General features: G+C 35.7%; 1 protein-coding gene across 5 annotated transcripts in view; it reads right to left on the bottom strand.

Moving 5' to 3' along the window:
• Window positions 1-21,278, bottom strand: part of REPS1 (RALBP1 associated Eps domain containing 1) — an 80,448-nt gene that overhangs the window by 23,699 nt on the left and 35,471 nt on the right. For 4 of the 5 annotated variants that reach the window (XM_040627848.1, XM_040627847.1, XM_040627851.1 and 1 more), the window contains exons 2-8: window positions 15,806-15,929; window positions 14,043-14,239; window positions 13,760-13,913; window positions 13,132-13,256; window positions 12,456-12,618; window positions 12,111-12,174; window positions 10,763-10,917 (exon numbers count right to left, since the gene is read on the bottom strand). In XM_040627848.1, the coding sequence (XP_040483782.1) occupies window positions 10,763-10,917; window positions 12,111-12,174; window positions 12,456-12,618; window positions 13,132-13,256; window positions 13,760-13,913; window positions 14,043-14,239; window positions 15,806-15,929 (982 nt within the window). The remainder of the gene's footprint in view (window positions 1-10,762; window positions 10,918-12,110; window positions 12,175-12,455; window positions 12,619-13,131; window positions 13,257-13,759; window positions 13,914-14,042; window positions 14,240-15,805; window positions 15,930-21,278) is intronic. The other variant, XM_040627849.1, reaches the window with a different exon arrangement.

Below are 21,278 nucleotides of genomic sequence, written 5' to 3' on the forward strand. Positions count from 1 at the left end.
AGAAGATTTTCCCAAGTAGTAATTTATAGTCTGACTTTCCTTGCCTTATGCTCCCCAAATAAACATTTTAACAATCAAACAATCGGGCAATACTTATTCCTGTTATTTATTGTCTACTTGAAACCACAGCTTTCCATGAAAATAAAATCTAGTGAGGCATAAATAGAAAAAAGAGTGTTGCACATAACAATAATACAATAGGGCACATGCTTTGCATCATTTTCTAATAATCTTATACCAGGTTCCCAAAGTGTATTTCATGGAATATTAATCATTAAGGTGCTTTTAAAAATTAGGCTTTCTGTTCAAATAAATGTGGGGGGATAGTCCAATTCCCTGTTGGACCCATGCATACTGTAATGTCCTAGAGCAAATAAACTTTATTTAAATCAGTTTTTTCCCCAACACAGACCTTTTTTAATCAAACAAAACCCTCCATATTCCCTTGGAATATAATTTGGGAACTGCTGATTTATAACTAATTCACTCACATTTTCTCTACAAATCTCTCCTGTTACCAAAAAGCAGCATCTATTGGCAAGGCAGACAGCAAAAGGAAAGGAAGAGTTCCAGGCGTGGGCAAAGAGCAAAGTGAATTAGCCAACTTTTATCATTACAACGTACAATTACATTACAATGTAAAAACAGAAGGAAGTAATGGTAACTGAATTCTCAATCCAATCTTCTTTTGCAAAGAGCAAAGTGAATTAGCCAACTTTTATCATAACAATGTACTATTACATTACAATGTAAAAACAGAAGGAAGTTAATCGTAACTAAATTCTCAATCCAATCTTCCCAAATTTTACATGGCTTGGAATACAATCCCAGTCTGGAAATCACATAAATTACCAAATTAACGGGGAATACCTAATCTTTTGAGACTCTGTATCAAAAATATGATTCTAAAATCCATCACTATCTCACTGTTTGACCATGGGCAAGTTGAATGAAACAGCACCTGAGTTTCTCCATCAGAAAGAAAGACATTTGCCATTAAATATTAGCACTGTACTTAAAATTCCTTAATAGATAGCCATATAATAATTCAGCAGTGTAAAGGTTTTTACCTTTCAATCTATTCCTAAGTAAAATCTTTACATTTTAGTGCTTAACACATCCTAGGACCTAATACATACTATGCACTCAAGTATTTATCTGAGTTCAAGTTCGCCTTCATTTTAAATTCATTCTCCTTTACTGTTATTTTCTTAAAACAAAAATTACCTGATATTTTGAAAAAGTTCTCAAAATTTCTCTTTGCCCTATTTGTGCTGCATGTCTATCTCAAAACATTTCCCCCATATACTTATCCTGACATAACTTCTTTATAGTCCTATCACACTGCGAGTTCTAATTTACAGTCCAGCATCATATCTGGATGAATTTTTGTTTTCTAAGATCAAGAACAGCTGCCCTTTTTTCTCAATCCTATCCCTTTCTCAGTAAATGTGTCAGAGTGGTATAGAACCAACATTTCCGATGATTTTCAATGAAGACTCAAAGCTCTTAGAGAAAGACTAATGAAAAAATTATTTATGATAAATAGCAGCAGCAACACCCTCATGGGGATAGCTTGTGGTTTTCAGTGTGAATGAAAATTATGGGCTTTTTTTCTATGATAACCAAGGGAAAGGAAGTTAAGAAAAGGAAGATAATGGCTATAAATTTGACTAGCTTACTGAAAGTGAAATGAAGGTGGTGAATGAAGAAATGTCTGTAAGCGATCCCCCAAAGCAGATATTCATATGAAGAAAAACAGAATTAAAATAGTATTGACTATACACAACCACTAATTTTCAAAAGAACCTACTTAAAGTCAGACTGTATCAATTAAGTTTTAAATGTCACCTTAGGGCAAACTGGGCCCCTGGTCTGGCTTTCCAGACCTTCATCCTCCTGTCTTCTGCTTACAAATCTAGGATCAGATTGTACCCCGCCACCTCAGAGCAGTTCAGTTTGGGGTAGATTGCGGAAACCTCTTTGATTCACTGGTACAAAGTTGCAGTGGGTCCAGCCTCTTGAGGCTGAGAAGTAAAATGTTATTTACCCAAATAAATACACTTCATCATTAGGCTAAGAGTTATTTTCCTAGAGTTGCAGTTTTCAAATTGTGGTTCATGGACTCCTGAGGGTCCCCAAGACTCTTTGGGGGGGGGTCTGAAACATCAAAATGGTTTTTGTAATGATAATAATGCTTTTTTTCTGTGCTGGCACCTACAATGATGATGCAAAAGCAAGAGTGGGTAAAACGGCGGGCTTATCAGCAACAATCAAGGCAGTGGCACCAAAATATGTTAGTCGTGCTATTCTTCACCCCACATACTCCAGTTAAAATAAACAAACATGCATGGCAACTTCACTGAGGAATGCTCACAATTATCACAGTAAAAATTATTTTTATTAAACCTCAACCCTGAAAACATACCTTCTTAATACTTTGTACGGAAAAATGGGGAAATATATATAAAGCATCCTGCTTCGCATCAAGGACCATGGTTGTCTGAAGGAAAGGTACCTGTGTGATTCAGTTGTCAGCTGAACAGGCCACTTTTTTTCTTGAAAGAACAGCTGATAAACTATAATTATTCAGACTTGGGTATTAGGCAGGCATTTTCTCAAAAATGAATTTAGTGAGCCTGTCATTTTAAGGAAACCAACTGTCTTCAGTACTTGTCATAAATGACAAAGTTTGAGCTTTCAGCAAAAATAAGAATTTTGGGGAATGTGTATCTATATCTATGTCTGTACTCTCAAGAGCTTCCCAATACTTCTTTGAGAAGATAGGTTATATTAACAAATCTGTTTTTTGGTATTTTATAATAAAACGTCCCAACATTTCAAAGATTTGTATAACTCAATGAACTGGTATTTTACAAACAGTCAATGCACTATGTTACGAAATCATGCATGGAGTAAAAGATTCATTCAAAGTGTATTCAAAGTGCAAGACAGACCCATGGATTTTAATGTAACAATATAAACAGTTCATTAATATGGTTTCACCTTTCACAATGCAATCAACCTTTAAGAAATTACCATCTGTTGAGTTTGGGGGTAATACCAAAGAATATCTGTAATTATCTGAAAACAGTCCTCCCTTTTACCATTGAGGCCACATCGTCTTCGTGTACTAGGGACAGGCAACCTTTTTCTACAAAGGGCCAGAAAGCAAATATTTTAGGCTTTGCAGGCTGCCTGTCTAGTCTCTGCTGCCACTATTCGACTGTTGCAGTGCAAAAGAAGCCATCAATAATTCGGGAAGGAATGAGCTTATTGTGTTCCAATAAAATTTCATTTATGGAAACTAAAATTTGAACTTCATAGAATTTTCATGTGTCATGAAATACTGTTTTATCCCCCCAGTGATTAAGAACAACACAACTATCACCACTCTGTTTGTGGGCTGTACAAAGGGGACTGATTTGGTTCTCAGCACTTAGTCTGCCAATTCCTGATACACTTCAAAAAAATAACGTACCTAACAACTGAATGCAGAAGCAAATATGAGAATCCAGCTATCTTCTATTAACTGAGATATTGAAGAGATTTGCAAAGATGTAAACAATGTCACCCTTTTTGTAATGATTTTTTTTTTAATTTTGGAGAACCGTTATTTTCCTAAAAATATCCATGTTAATATGTAAAAGGTTTACTATTATTACTTTAAAATAAAGCATATAATTTATCAGTTTTAATTTCTAATAGGGTAACTATTTTTTTAAACAGGGTAACTATTGACAGATCTAGTAAACAGAGACTCTTTGTGGTCCACAATAATTTTTAAGAATGTAAAAGGGTCCTAAGACTTCAAGTTTGAAAAATCACTGTCCTAGAAAATCCAAAGATTATTTCTGGAATAAATTCACAAAATTACACATGGCTTCTTTCCTGCTTCATATACACAACAACAAAGGGTAGTAGAAAAAGAACAAATCACCTATATTCTAGAAAGGTAATGTCCTCATAGTCTTGAGTCCAAGGAAAAGAACCAGGTGTGTAAATAAACTGCACCTCCTTCAACCTGGCTCCCTATAATCTCCAACAAAGAGTTTCATGCCCACCCACAAAAGTTAGTCTTTGAGACTGTATCCTTATGGAGGCAGGGGTGTAGTTTTACTCTTACCTGATGCAGTGTTCCAACCTAGCCTCCTGCTGGAACACTGTGTCAACCCTGCCTCCCTCCTGATGGTTCTGCTCTGCCCCTGACATCAGCAGAGCATCAGGGCTGAAAAAGAAGAGCATGAGCCTAAATTATTTGTTAACGTAAACCCCGAAAGGGCTTTTATGCAAAAAGTTATCTCCATGTATAAAAGTGTGTCTGAAGACAACCCGGTGTGATCACACTGACATACTGTCAATCTACATTTAAAGTTAGAAATGACAATATTAAGAGTGTAAACTGCATTTTTAGGATCACACTATAAAATAATAACACCGTCAGTAGTTTTCATCCTTCTGGCCTCCGAAGATTCTGAAAAGTTGCCAGATTCAGTTTAGTACAGTGTACCTGAACAACCGCTTTCCTAAAGAGCATCAACTCTACTCTAGGTTTATTTTTTCAGTATTACCCTGAACATGCTAGCATTGTTTCAAAAATGACTGCCAGCTATTATTAATCTTATAGAAATATATACACTCCCTAAAGTCCTATGGTTTAAAACTTATTTTGCTTTCAAGTAGCAAAATACATCTAGGAAGAATTCTTCAATCAGGAAGCCTCAGTCAAAGTTGCAAACTCATTTAACAGCTTTGTAAAAGCAAAAGCAACTACAAGTTTTACTTGAAATGTGAATACTATGCTTGCCCAAAAAAGTTCTTAAAATAAAAAATAAACAGACGTGGATAAATTTTAAGTTTTCAAGGAAAACTACTAATGGTACCTTTTTCACTCATACTCCAAAGACAGGGATAAGCAGGGGTGCCTGGGTGGCTCACTCAGTTAAGCATCTGCCTTCGGTTCAGGGGCTCAGGTCATGATCTCAGGGTCCTGAGACAGAGCCCTGGGTTGGGCTCCCTGCTCAGCAGGGAATCAAGCACTACCTCTCCTCTCCCCTTCCCACCCTCGTGCTTTCTCTCTCTCTCTCCCTCTCTCATGCACTCGCTATCTCTCTCTCAAATAAATAAACAAAATCTTTAAAAAAAAAAAAAAGATCGGGATAAGCAATGAAAATTCAAAAAGAAATTAAAGAATTTAAAATATGCTTTGTTCTGAATGGTATCATATCCATCAAAAAACTACATTCTATTTGCAAAATTAATTTTAATTTTCAACACTCCACAAAATGGAAACTTATTGAGTAAGCAGAACTTCATACACTCTACATAGAAGTTTCTCAGTTTTTTTTTTCAAGGATTTTTTTTAAGTGAAGATAAAAATGTGTGCAACAAGGTTTGAAAGAAGCAAAGCATTCACCCAAAATCCTAATTAAACTGTAGCCTGTTGACTTTTTTTTTTTTTTTTTTTTTGCAGTACTGGTCAGCATTTTATAGGAACTATTATTTGGCTTAGCTACTATACTTTAAAGATTATTACCTACAGACAGGAGGTCCTCATTATCCAAGTACAGCTAAAAATGGAAGAAGCCCACTTAATGTTAATCCACTTGAGATAACTAGAATTTCATAATGAAAAATAACTAGGGCTTTGTTTTCAAAACTTACACAGAAAATTGTAAAAATGAGTATAAAGACCAAAGAATAAAAGATGTTACAATTTTGGGGTGTAATTTGATGGCAAAATTAATAAAAACAAGAATTCAATCAGTGAGCGTTTACAGAGGACCTAAACATAAACACAGTAAATAAAGATACAATATTGAGCAAGATGACAAAGCTCCCATTTATTTCCATGGAGTTCTCTTTCTAACAGAGGAAGACAGATGTTCTTCACTTCGCTTTTGAGTTTCACAGCACAATTGTAAAGACAAAATACAAAATTTGTCCTTTTTACAAAAAATAATTAAAAGTATCAGTAGTTATTCCCAAGGACTATTATGAATCCCCTGATATGTAAACCATAATCTTTTAAAGCCCCTATTGGGTTATCCTTGTAAGAATTTTCTCCTTCAAATATTACCTAGTCTTGTTAATGTCTTCGCCAGGAATTTGAGGAGTTCTAATTATTCTGACCAATTTCATTAAATGGTGCATTTTTGCCAATATTTCTAATTGTCCTGATTTGTCAGTTACAACACCCAACTATCTGGAAAGAAATGACACCAGTGTTAAGAAAGTATATGTGTGTGCGGGGCATGGGGGGGGAAGGGGAGGGGGCTGTGGTGCTTGAAGCAATTCCTTAAGTGTAAAGTTGATGATGAATATTAGTAGGACTATTTTCATTATTTTTCCTCTGCAACTAAAGGCACTTGGGACAGTGGATTTTCAAAAATAAAGACTTAGAATTCTTTATATAAAATAAAGTTGTGTGTTTTTTTGTTTGTTTTGTTTTTTTACAGTACTTTTTTTTTTTTAAGATTTTATTTATTTATTCGACAGAGATAGAGACAGCCAGCGAGAGAGGGAACACAAGCAGGGGGAGTGGGAGAGGAAGAAGCAGGCTCCCAGCAGAGTAGGGAGCCTGATGCAGGGCTTGATCCCAGGACCCTGGGATCACGCCCTGAGTCGAAGGCAGACGCTTAATGACTGAGCCACCCAGGCGCCCCTTGACCTTACCTTTAAAACAGTACTATAGGGGCGCCTGGGTGGCACAGCGGTTAAGCATCTGCCTTCGGCTCAGGGCGTGATCCCGGCGATCTGGGATCGAGCCCCACATCAGGCTCTTCTGCTGTGAGCCTGCTTCTTCCTCTCCCACTCCCCCTGCTTGTGTTCCCTCTCTCGCTGGCTGTCTCTCTGTCAAATAAATAAAAAAAAATTTAAAAAATAAATAAAGGTAAGGTCAAAAAACTACCCCAAATCCATTATTAAGACACTGGTTAAATTAAGGCACATCTATATTATGGAATACACTGCATGATAAAGAACGTTACAGCCCTATATGTGGTAGAGTATAAAGATGTTCAACACTATAAAAAAAACAACAAGGATGTATAATGTGACTGTACTTGGTAAAAACAGTTAAGTGCATGTGTTATTTGTGTTGGCTTTTCTATGTTAAAAGTTTCCAGATGAATAGAAAACTCAACAGTGATTTAGCATCAAGCTAGTCTCAAGTATGGATTTTTGGTAAACTATTCATAAAAAGTCTATGGCTTTTAAAAATATTCCTATTACAAGTACTGCTAGGAGTTTGGGGATCCATGCTATGCACCATATCAGCAACAATGAAACATCCTCAAATTTACTGTGTGAAGAAGTGATGATGGAGCAGCAGACAGAATAGGGAACAATTCCTCTCCAGCTCTGAGCATCTCAAGCAGATATTACTGAATAGCTCATGAGTGGTGTGTTATGAAGACAGGAAACAGTTTTAAAAACAAGTAGCTCGGCCTAATTTAGTCATTTCAAAAATGTGAACGCCCACTTATATACTCAGTTTGCACCCTGCTAGGTGCTGAGATATAATGAACAAGACTGATTCGGTTACTACCCACCTTGGATCCTCTGGGCTTGTTTAAGAGAGAGAGATTCACCAAATAATCACAAAAGCTATATGTCGAATAGTAACTGTGCTCCAAAGAAGAAACTCTGTGGATTGAGTTGAAGGTGTACAGCATCGCAGTATGTTTGGTTTTGTCCGTTTAAGATAGAGTGTTGTGGTTGGTTAGCAGGTCACTTTGATCTTTTTTTTTTTTTAAGTAGATAACCATTCTTAGAAGATGAACATTCTTCCCTGAATAACAGCTTCAGAAAGGTGTTTCCACAGATGAATTTTTGTATGTTTTTGGTAAGACAATAAAAACAAAATTTCCCTTTGTATTTACTCTAGCTGCCAAATTCAGTGTTGATGTTAAATATTAAGTATTTTAATTCAGGCCCAAATAAGCACTCTGCCTATGATCACTAGTCATTCTGTTTTATCTATGTAATCCTGTAAACCTGGTCAAATAATTTTGGAAAAATTACATATGTCCCCAAGCCATGTTTGCATGCCTACAGAAAGCCTAGCTTGGTTGCTCCAATGTCTAAAACTTCTAAAGTGAACTTCTAAAAACACAGCTATTTTAAATTATTTTTGTGGATACTGATGGATCTACAGCGTCAAGCAACAATTTCTATATCCAAAGGACTTTGTGTACTATGAATCTCAAGCTTATTAGAGGTAGGTGAAAAAAGATTAATCAGTTTCTCCCACCCCAAAATTAACAGAATTCTACATTTATCATTTATAAGTAGGCAAAGCAGACCTGAATTTAATATTGTGTAGCCGAACGTTTATAATAAATTTGATCAGAAAACCATATAATATCATGTTGGAATGGGAAAAAACTATTTGATTCTTTGAAACCTTTAAAATTATAATTAGAGCAATTGTACAGATAAATGCAGGCAAAAAAAAAAAGGGGGGGGTCTCTTTGTTAAACAGATTAAACAGGTGTAAAAAAACAAATGCCCAAAAAAGAAATTCTTCATTCATGAGCCTTAAAATTCAGGCAGTAGATCAAGTTTATGAAGAACCAGAATTCATTTAAATTAAAAACAAAAAATAACAGGGTGCCCAGGTGGCTCAGTCAGTTAAAGCGGCTGCCTTTGGCCCAGGTCATGATCTTAGGGTACTGGGATAGAGCCCAGGAGCCCAGGCATCTGGCTTCCTGTTCAGCGGGGAGTCTGCTTCTCCTTCTCCCTTTGCCCCCCCCCCCATGCACTCTCTCTCTCTCAAATATATAAAATCTTTAAAAACAAAACAAAACAAACAAAAAAGAAATTCCACTGACGACATGCAATAATCTGATTAACCAATCTGAATGCAACAGATAAAAGGTTCAGACAAGTCTATAGAGAATAACGTAACAGAATAAACTCAACTTATTTTCTTGTATTAGTATGCCATCAGTTTTCAAAGAATTAAAGTCACAGAAAAATTCCAGAAACAAGGCCCAATTTTTAAAACAATATACCAAGTATGTAACTACTAAATTTCTTCCCCCTTTGGCTACTACCAAATAAGCTAGACAAAATTCTTTTGTTTCTTAATTAGGTAAATCAAAGTACTGTGAAGCAAAATTACCAACAAAAATACTTAGCTTTCAACTAAAGTTAGAAGTTACCTAATAACTACCTGAAATGATCAAGAAAATCCTAGGATTCTCATAGGATAAGGTTTCTAAAAAACATAATATCAATGCTAAAGTTTTTAATCAATGTATTCGTTGATAAAAGGTCAGTGTACAATTCAGGTCCTGAAGCATGAATGGCATCAAATCCACATTTCAGGTGGAGAAACAGAAGGAAAAAATAGAATAAATGGTCAGAACTTGCCCAAGGTCACAGGAATAATTAGCAAAACTACAAGCAGACTCAGATTCCTAACACCAAGGATACCGTTCTCTTCGTGACATTAATAACATGCCTATGATTTCTTCTGTATAATTTAGGCAACAAGGTCAGATCATGTGCCTTTCTGGGTTAAACAGACACTGCCTAGTAGATAAATGCCCTTTTGAGAGCCAAATTCTGTTTTAACTTTTCTTTTAAAAGTATAAAATTCCTTCCATCATAACATCCAAAAGAAAACTGAGATAAGAAAACTGAAAACAATAATTAAGTTTTAATTAGGTTCATTAAGAATTTAACATTAAGATTTCCTTTTATTCATTCTGAATTTTACTCATTTCTTTACCCCTTACATTCTTGTTTCCTTTGAAAGAAAGCTACCAGTAAATACTTACAAAAGCATTCTTGTAAACATGATAACAAAAATAGCACCATCTATAATCAAACACAAAATTTCCGGATTTTTTTAGGGTCAGAAGAAAAGAGTTGGGCTTTTGAAAGGAAAATGCTTGCAGATTGCATTGGTCTTATGATAAACCAGGCATTGTCCTTCAATAAAATAAGATGTACTCAATGGAAAAATGTTGATAATGCGGACAGGCTACCTTGCCCACCCCAGAGAATATATAATGCAATTAAAGGGGTGGCAAAATAACCAGATACTGTGAAACGCTCTTAAAATTTCAGCGAGTCAAAAGTTAAAGTGAAATAGTAGCATACTCTATTTATCTCTTTCAAGTTGACTAAACAGGGAATGCCTGGGTGGCTCAGTCAGTTAAGCGTCTGCCTTCGGCTCAGGTACATGATCCCAGGTTCCAGGATCGAGTCCCGCATCGGGCTCCCTGCTCAGCAGAGAGCCTGCCTCTCCCTCTGCCTGCTGCTCCCACTGCTTATACTCTCTCTGTCTCTCTCTCTCTCTGACAAATAGATAAATCAAATCTTTAAAAAAATAAAAATAAACCTACTAAAATTGACTAAATAAAACGAACCATTAATCCAAGTTCAGTATATTCTGATGGCAAATCTACTTGCTCTTGATGAAATGTCTATGTTCTTAAGTTTTAACAACTATCTTGATTTTGCTTTAAGAATCATGTTGGGGAGCTGGGATGGCTTAGTCAGTTGAGCTTCCGACTCCTAGTTTTGGTTCAGGTCATGATCCTGGGGTCATGGGACCGGCCCCTCAATGGGCTCTGCGGTCACCACAGAATCTGCTTGAGATTCTCCCTCTCCCCCAACTCACACTCTACCCTTCTCTCTCTCAAATAAATAAATAAATAAATAAATAAAATCTTAAAAAAAAAAAAAAAGAATCAAGTGCTATGTTTATCAAGGCCTGCAACCAGGTCCCTTCAGCTCCCAATCTTACCTGCTGAGTCCTCCAAATCAATCAGTTTGGGCATTAGGCTTTCAGGGAGTTTTTCTGGTAAGTCATAGCCATTCTTCCTAGCAACTACCAGATGAAAAGCAGCACAAAACTCATCCAGTGTCAATGCTCCATCTTTATCAAAGTCTGAAAGTTCCCTAGAAGACAAACTTACTATAAATATAATCATCTGCTTTGGATCCCTTTATGTACCAAAAAGAAGAAAAAGAAACTTTTCCAAAAAAGTGCAATCAGTAATTTTAAAAATCCCATAGATGGGAAGAAGTATAATAAAGCAAATACAGCAAAACAACTGCAGAATCTAGGCAGTGGGCATATGGGTGTTGTGTTCAAGGCACAATTCCTTAAACTTTTCTGAATACTTGAAATTCTTAGAATAAAAGGCTAAAAAACCAGCCTAAATAAATAAGATCACCAAAAAATGACCTTTAATCCATATGCATTTTTAAGTAAAAGAATTTAGCTTAAAGGCAGGCCTATTTAATAAGTCACCGAAATTTTTAAAACCTTTTGTTTTTATTGTTACCAAAGGTCTACATGTATCCACTTTAAAGCACCCAATAGAATTACAAGGCTTGATAAACACACACACACACACACACACACACACAAACCCAGCAGCCCCCCATTCTTCCACTTTCTAGATGCAGAAGCAAACACTTTTGTATTTAACATCTTACACTATAAATAGTATGTACATATTGCTAGTTCTTGTTTTTTCAATTTAGGCATTATGTATCTTCCTTCTACTATAGCACTCCATGCTACTAAAAACCCTACTAATGAAATAACTGAAAGTAGAAAAAACATTTATGTTTATCTGATAATTGTTTTTAAAAAGTAATTTGTGATTATAATTTGTCTTGACTGACTAATTCCAACTATGTAGCAGCTATCCTGAGCCCTGGTTTGGATTTCAGTGGGAGCTCAGCACTGTTCTTCAGCTCATGGCTTAGTACAGGTATAGGTATAGCTAATGGTGTAGGTAATATGTAATAGGTATAAGCTTGTTAAAATCCAAATGGGGTACACATAACCATGGATGAACCAGCTAGCTTTTATTCCATGCATTATGCTAGCAACAAGAAATAGCAGATACAGCTTAAAGAATTTTAGCACTTTTTAAAGAACTACTGTACTGGCATCACTTATTTCTTTTCCAGAGAGTGAGACAGAAGCTGACCATTGTAAGGCAATACTGAGTTCTTTGAGAACATTCTTGAAAAGGTTACTCTAATAGTTTATTTTTTAAGGTTCGAAAATCTCCCTTCTGGAAACTCCTTTAAAAAAACCCGTATTACCCAACTGATGTGATATACACCACACTTACCAAATGTGAGAAAGTTCAAGAATAGGAAGTTTTGATTTTGTAAAAAACTCTTTAGCTGCAGATCCTGAAATATTAAAACAGTGTTGTTTAATGTTATTCTGAACTTACAGATCCAAGAATAAAATGTGAAGTTAAGAGTCTTAAGACTTTTTTCATTGGGAAAAAGGTAACCTTAACATATGTGTATGTCATGTTTTTGTCTCCAGTGATTATAAACTCTTTTTAGACAAACAATTTGAGAATTATCTTTTATAATCTCTGACCAATAAAACCATGTCTTTGAAATTATTAAATTGAGACTCTGTCCTGTCCCATCCAGAAGAATTTCTGTTTTTAACAACTCACCTGGAATAAATCCGTTTAGATCAGGCTGAATGGTTTTAAACTGATTTACATAATACTGTCTTTGTTCATCTGTTATTTTCCAGGGATCATCGTAACTACTGGATTGCCTACGAATTTCATTGGCAGTTGTAGCTGATGCTACAGTTCGTACTGTTGTCTGGTCCTGTAATGAAACATTTTTTTCCTCAGTACAGTATCTATCTATATGATTATACGGACCAAGATTGCTAGGTTACTCATCTTTGAAATTAAAACTTACTTTTTGTGGATGTTTAAAATATAAGAAGTCTTCACAAAGTCATCAGAAAACCACATATTTGTTATAATCAGGTTACTGAATGTTTCTGCACAATGATTATATAAGTGCGTAGAATGATAGCAATATGTAAGCAACAGAAAGTTATGAAAAATGTGCTAAGAAAGCCAAGCAAATATATTCCCAGGGGCAGAAAACTTTCAAAACTTCATTGAATAATTGGAAAGAAAATCAGCCAAAACTTTTAGTGAAACATTCCAATCATAACAGACTTTAAGACACAGAGCAGAGTTCCAGGTTCTATAAAAGAGTGAACTTGCATTTACAAAATTCACAATAGCAAAATAAAAAAAAAAAAAATGACTGCAGCAATACTCTGAATGAAGCAAATAAAAATGCAATACCAATAAAATGTCACACCTGGACAGAAGCAGGATGCATGGTTAAAAGAGTACTGGTTGGTGGAGTATCTGCAAAACTGACCCAAGTTTCTTGTGGTGGAGGTGGAGAATGCCCTGACCACACTGCGTCACCAGCAGAAGAGCCTAAAAGGAGAACGGGTACACATGCTGGCTCACTTTTGGAGAGAAAACAGTTACCAGGTTTTTACAATAACTCCCCATACACATATTATAAATGTTTTCTTTTGAACTCTAACTTCGAAGAAATGTTAACGATTTCCAAAGTGAATCTCTTCTGTCAACTTAAAATTATACCTCATTTAAATCTTTTAAATTGTTATTGTGCTTTCCTTGTCAATACTGGAACAATATAATATATCCCTTATATTCCGGGAAATCATTATTTATTCGTTTCACCTTCAGAGAATCTGGTACCTATAAACTTTTGTCTAAGCATCATATGTTAAGTAAATGCAATTACCATTGTTCAAAGTGACATATCTGCTTACAAACTTTCATAGTTGGCTTTTGCTTCTAATTAAGGTACTTATAATTAAAAATTGCCTTGGAAGCAACTCTTAAAGGAATATTATCAAGTTTCCTTCAATTTCCTTAATAAATGTCACTTCTAAAGAATTTCAAAATACCTGATTGTGCTTCACCAAAGGGAGACCAAAACGGCCCAGGTCCTGCAAGAGGCCTCTCGCTATTTCCCCCACTGGGGTGACGGCTGTGCTTCCTCCAAGTGTGTGGAGAAGTTGGTGGGGACTGCTGGGGTGAAACTACCGGGGATGCAGGTTCCTAGAAAGGGCATTATTAAGACTTAAATTTTTTTAAGGTAACATTTTCATTAATAAGGCACTTAACAAATGCTTTAGTGTAAACGTCTACACAGGCCATCAACTGATAACATGTTAGATACATGATTACCTGCTGATCTGCAGAAGTACGAGGCTGGACAGTATCATGGCTTACAGATCCCTTTTTCACTTGTCCCCTGCCAGGTGGTGGGGGAATTACACCAGAATAAGACCCTTGATTTTCAGAATCTGAAGAATATGAGGCTGCGTGGCGAGATTCCTGTTCATTCTTTGAAGCAACAAATCTTGGCAGAGGAAGGTCCTTTACTGTTAACCACAGAAATAATTATTACTTTAAAATGAAAAAGAGCACACATTAAAACTGAAATATGAATTAGATATTAGAAAGAATTTTTACAAAAAATGGATACAAAAACAGACACGTATGTTTATCACTACATTTAGACCACCTCCCTTAGACTGTTTAGGGAGACTCTAACCTAAACACTAAACTGTCCTTCTAAAGGCAGTAACAATAGCTATAATAAATGTCCTGTCTGGCTCTATGCTTGCAACTGAGGCAACGAGATGCCAAGGTCACTGACAGTTAGTAACCGACAGAATCTGAACTCTGGTCAGTCTGACCTGAGAGCCTAGACTATTTCTTTTCTACTCATACTGATTCTCTTAAGATGTTAGAGCTATAAGTAAAGCAGAGACTATGTCACTAGATTGAGACTAGATTAATCTAGACATTTCATGGCACAAATTCCTGAAAATATTTTACTGTTCCCCTACCAACATCACAGTACAAGGCATGATAGCTATTCACTTTAGTCTGGCTTGTGACATTTCTACAGGGAGATATCCTACATTCAAGTAAACAGAAGAAAGAAGACCAAGAACTTCTTTGAAGGTCAATCACAGCTCATACTTTTAGACTAGACAACACACACAGGAACAGAATTTTTAACAGAAAGTACACTTCCCTCCACTATGACTATCTGCATCTCTCTTCAATCTTCATACTAAAGAGGGGAAATACTAAGCTTATTCAGTATTTATGTAAAAGAAATCAAAATTACCTGAAAAGAATGTAAACTCTCAATTCTAGAAAGAATGATGTGTGGCAAAACAGAGGTCCACAATGAAAACCTCACACTGACTAATAAATTGAACTTGCTGCTTAAAACTATTTATAAAAATTCTAACATTACAGAAAACCTCAAGTTTTCTCTTTCCTCTTTTCCCTATGACAACCACAGAACTCTCTGTATTTAAGTGCCTACCTTTATAAAATTTCCACTGACTTCAGTGTCAATAAGCCTCCCAATTGTAGAAAAACTAATTATCCTAGGTGACACGTATAAGATAGTCAAATGTCTGTACATAGGTTTTAGTCTGCCAATATTTTAACATTGTCTCAATCAATCAGAAAGTTTTAGTTAACTTTCTAATTTCAAATGCACGGCTTTCCCAAACAAAAAACCCACAAAGTATTATGTAGTTTTATACTTACTAGAAAAGAAGAATATAAGGAAGGCATATAAGAAGGTGGTCAGTCACTACAATTCATCATTTACTTTGATAAAATTAATCACCTAAACTCTTTCTAAGCAACTTTTAATGAATTAATTCTGAAAAATCACTTTTTAACAATTTTTGTATTATCATCAAATACATATTAAGTACACAGATATCATAATGGGTTTAAGAAAGATATTTTTCTAATACTCACAAATGAAAAAAGCATGGTAATGAGAATAAAGTCATGACACTTAAGGTCACAAAAACCACTAAAATATCATGAAGACTCAACAATTCTACTGACTTTATTTCATTTGTGATCAGAAGTCTATTTTCATTTCCACTACTAATGTATTCCATATTTACCTGTATTTATACTTTCCACTCTTAAAGGGAAACCAGACTGGGCAACAGCTACAAGTTTCAAAGCGATATAGAACTGACTTCTTCCAAAATAACCAAGCCTTGTTGCACCACAAAGCTCCATAATCTACAAAAGAACACAATGTTAATATTAAGTTTTATGACAATAATTCTCTAAATAAGCAGGTATTTAACTTCTATTTATAACTTCTCCAAAATACATAGCTGACACACGGTTCATTACACTCAACTGATGATGAACTTCCTCAGGTTTTCAGGTTAATAATTCTGAAAATAAAAAGGCACTGACCTTATAATAAGAAGGTTATGGTTCTCCTACTTAGTAAAATCCATGTGATAAGGCAACTTTATTTTATTAGAATAACTATTTTTTCTTAAGAGTTCTATTTTACAGAAACAAAGTACCATCCACTTTCCATAAACACTGTGCATTACAACAGGGCCAAAAGTTCCTGCAACTAATAGACTATTATACAGCCATTTAAAGTAATAGTCATAAAATGACATATTAAGTGAAAAAAGGCAGGATACATAATTTTAACCACATAAACACAAATTTGAAAAAGAACAGATATATACAAATCTATCAGGAATTTTGTTAAGGGAGATCAAGAGTAGGGTTTTTCCTCTTATTTCTCAGATTGTACTTAATGTGGCTATACTACTTTCCCTTAAAACAATTTTTGTTTGCTTTGTGTTTTTAAAGCACGAAGGTCTTCAAGGATCTGCACCTATCATTCCAGTCATTTGACAAGTATTTCTAGACTGGCTACAACAAGTATGTATGAGACTACAAAAGAGAATTTTCAGTTATGAGATTAAATTACAACTCCAAAAGCTGGAGTAATGTCTACTGTACAGACATTGTAATCTTAAAATTAAATAAACACCAAGTATCCTTGTCTCACCTTCTCAAAAGCTACAAATTCCTGTAGAAAGGGAGCATATTTGTCTATTTTCTTTTTCCTGAAACACTCAAAAGATTAGGGTACCTAGATGTTATGGTAATAATTCACAAGTATTTACTAGAATTGCAAAAAAAGCACCCCCCACCAGTTAAGCAATGTACCACAGTCACAATAACCACTTGTTTACACGCACCAGAGAAGACAACAGTAATTTTTTTATGTGATTGATCAGCAATGGAGGAAGTTCCTTACTCTGCCACTAAGGGGCACCACTTCAGTGTAAATGTAAAACGGCAGGGAGGCTAAAGAGGCCAGGTTCACGTTAGGGAACTAGGAGGAAAATGAGGGCAAGGGTTAAGAAGGCCATATAGCCTTGAAAGATACGCAGGCACTTTGTTATGCTTATTGTCCTTTCCCACGATTCTTTTCTGCCCACTTGGCACCCTGTAAAAAGGATCATTACACATCTTAGATACTTTTGCTTACAAAACAAATCTAAAACATCTAAAATATGCCCTGGATCTACATTTGATAAAAGGAAGACCTCAAAAGAAATCTCAGATAGTTGGTTTGTTTACCCTTGTTATATGCGTTTCAGGTATCAGTCAGGAGGAAATGCCCAGGGAACAGGAAGAAATGCAGAGAGGGTGTTCAGAAGAAGGGAGCACGCTGTGGAGATGTGCTCCACACCTGGGAACCAGACAACAGGTGATTGCTGAAGCTGAGGGAGTAAAAGAGACTGTCTGCAAGCCCAGAGCAGGAAAAGGGAACTCTGGAACACCAAAACCTAAGGACAAGTATAAAAAGGAGCCCATGAAAGAAGCAGTGGGGGAAAAATACCAGCAGAAGGAGGAAATCAAGGGTGTAAAGAGGTTCTGGAAGGTGGGAGTAAGCCTTAAAGAAAATCATTACTGCACATACAAATTCATGTACAAAGGTGTTCACAGTAAGAAGCAACCTAAACTTAACACAAGAACAAAATAGGTACAGCTGATTATGAAATAACTATATAATGAGAAACCCATACATTTAAAACTCACTGCTTACAGTATTGTTATGAAAACAAAAAGCAAGATACAAAGCAGGGTATATGTAAGTATAATCCCAATTTTATTAAGATATGTACATATAAATGGTAGTGAATATGCCAGTGATTATTTCTGGGTACTGAGATTAAGGGATATTTCTACGTTTTCTTCACGTGGGTCTGTATTTACTACCAAAAATATTTTATATTATTTAGTCAGAAAACTGATAAATAATACCCAAACAAATGAATTAGTGGAGCTAAATAAAAAAGGAAAGAAAACACACTCTATATTTTGCAATTAGGAGGTTTTTGCTGCTTGAGCGCCAGTTGAGATGCAGTAGAGTAAAATCTCATTTGCAATGGATTAAGGAATAAACATGAGGAATATAAGTGGAAAGAAAGGTTAGAATGCTTGGTTCTCAAAGAAAGTAAGTTTAGAAGGGTAATCTTGTTTCTCCTAAGTCTCAGAGCTAGTCCGTGGAAGAACTGGCTCAAGAAGCCAGGTCCTTTGATTCCAAACCCAAAGCTCTTTCCAAGGGGCTGGGGGGGGGGGGGGGAGTTGCACAGGTGGAGAGGAGAAAAGCACGGAGGAATACTATCTTTCTACTGTTTCAGACATAACAAAATTTTAAGCTACCCTGTCAGGAAAGGGGAATGAGGTTCTGAAAAGGGAGATCAAAGAGCTCAAAGGCAAAATATTTGCAGTTATTTCTCTATAACTAATCCTGGCTACATCACCTACAAAACTCACTTTGTGGCCCAAGTCAGGTATATGTGTCACTGATGACTATCTTTCCAAGCTACCCCAATTAGGCCGCAAGCCCTTGAAAGCAGCAGAGGAGGAAAGGAGCTGTAACATACAAACTTATAATAACGATCCCTGATGAAACAGTATCAGGAGGTCTGATTTATCATCACAATCTTAGGAATTAGACAAAATTTGTCTCAAAAGAAATATTTGGAATAATTCCTAGAAGCAGAGCACTGGACCAAAGTATACATATACTTAAAAATGCATTTGCTATTGCCAAATGCCTTTCAAAAAGGCTACTGAAATTTATTCTCCCACTATCAATATGAGAGTGTTTCTTTTTCATCTTTTCTCCAGTACCTGAAAAGGCCACTCACACACTTACATGTAGTTTTTCGACTGCCTGTATTACACAGTTTCATATAGCTATTCCTTACTTCAGCTTTTATAATATTCAAATACGTGATACAGGGGCACCCAGGTGGCTCAGCTGGTTAAGCGTCTGCCCTCAGCTCAGGTCATGATCTCAGGGTCCTGGGATCCACCTGCATCAGCCTCCCTGCTAGGCGAGGAGCCTGCTTCTCCCTCTCCCTCTCCCCTCCCACCTCCGTGCTCTCTCTCGTTCTCTCTCTCAAATAAAATCTTTTAAAAATAAATAATAAAATAAATAAATAAATATCTGATAGAGTTATGAGCCCAGCCCTCAATGTTTTTTTCTTGTTTAGAATTTTCTGGACTGTTCTCATATTATTTATTCTTCCAAATAATCTTTAGAATTATTTACCAAAATAAATTGAGATTTTAACTGGAATGGCAATTTATTTTTAATCTTTTTCCTAACTTTAACAAGATCACTTCTAGTGTTTTACCATTAAGCATGATACTGGCTAACACTGTGCAACATCTCTGTTATGTTAAGAAACTATTCATCTATGGGGAGTCTGGGTGGCTCAGTCGGTTAAGCATCCAACTCTTGATATCGACTCAGGTCATTTCAGCTCAGGTCATAAGATCGAGCCTCAGGTTGGGGCTTTGCGCTGGGTGTGGAGCCTACTTAAGATTCTCTCTCCCTCTCCCTCTGCCCCTACCTCCACTCATGCGTGTGCTCTCTCTTTCTCAATGAACGAATGAATGAAAGATTTTTAAAAAGAAAGAAAACTATTCAGCTAGTTCCACTGGTCTAAGAGTTTTATTTGGGGTTTTGTGTTTTCAAAAACCACAAATACACATTAATTTTATTGTGTGCACTTTTGGGCAGAAAACTAAAAGATTGTAATTCTTCTCCCTGGCCTATTAATATTCATAATTCTATTAATAGAATTCCTAACATCAAGCCATCCTTTGATTCCTAAAGTGAATTCCATCTAGTCATGGTGTATATTACTGTTTCAAATAATATTTATAAAATTTGAACCACAATCTTAAAATGATGAGGCTCAAAAAACCACACACACAAAAAAAAACCCCAAGACCCCTATATCTGAAAGGTTTGGAAATGGTGCTATGTTGGCTTTGTAAACACAACTAACAAGTTTTACTTTTTTTCTCTCTGCTCCGAAATACTTTAAATAGATTTGGAACTGCACATTCCATAAAGATTTGGAAGAATTTACCTATGGCTTGGGCTGAGCAATATCTCTGATGTGTGTCTCAGTTTCTTCCAGGTCAGGTGGAATAAACTAGGTTGTCTATCTCTAAAACGTTTGATTAAAAAAAAAAAAAGTTTGATAATTTCCTAGAAAATCATTTATCACCTCCAAATTTTGAAATTTATTAGTTCAGCATTATTCAAAGTGGTCTCACTCTTTTAATTGCCTCTCTATGGTAACTTCCTCTTAGTGTAAATTATGCATATTTGTGAGCACACTTGCACAGCTGCCTAATATTGAGAATCACTTAAAGCCCTTGTTAGGATATGGATTCCCAGACCTATTCCATTAGATTGTAACTGGCCTAGGAAACCCAGGGTCAGCTAGTGTTGCTGGTATATTACCAACAGCTACCGAAAACCATTAAGCTTTACTTTCATAACAGTATAAGATTTACATGTTCATGGTAAAAGAAATAAAATGGTGCTTAAGGATATGGAATTAAAAGTTCCTACAATCCCCATCAGAATAACAATTCTTTTCTTATGTTCCTTCCATCTTTTCCACATGTATGCAAACATATGAGCACACATACTTAACATATACTTTTTACACATATAGAGTCATACTGTATATGACTTTTACAAAGAATATTACTTGAAGATCTTTTTATATCAGCATAGGTCTCTTTCATTTTTTTTACATAGCATTCCATGCATGGACATACCTATTGCAAATTAACCAATTCCCTACTGATGGACACTTAGGTTTTTCCAGCTTTCTGTTACAAATAATGCCATAAACATTCCCATGCATGTATCTTTGAGCACTTGAAGAACTGTAGGACAAATTTCTAGAAATGGAATACACTTTAAAATGTAACATAGTCAAGTACTCCAAAAAAACTTTGAATGACTATACCATCTTACTGACCAGCAAAGAATTGTGGGTATGTGGTCTGAGACAGAAGAGAGAGAGGCCAAAAGTTTTCATTAATTTTATTGGCTCCACAAGGATATCAATCCTAAATAAGTCAGTATTGACTTTTTTCCTGAATGCTCTGTTCCACAATACTTATCAAAAAGCTGCTAACTTCCAGGAAGAAAAGATAAACTAGATTATACTGCATTTTAATACCTATAGAGATCAATGTGGTTAGGGAATCATTCTGTATCTT

The sequence above is a fragment of the Ursus maritimus genome, unplaced genomic scaffold (assembly GCF_017311325.1).
Source record: "Ursus maritimus isolate PB19 unplaced genomic scaffold, ASM1731132v1 scaffold_13, whole genome shotgun sequence".
In the NCBI taxonomy this organism is placed as follows: Eukaryota; Metazoa; Chordata; class Mammalia; order Carnivora; family Ursidae; genus Ursus; species Ursus maritimus.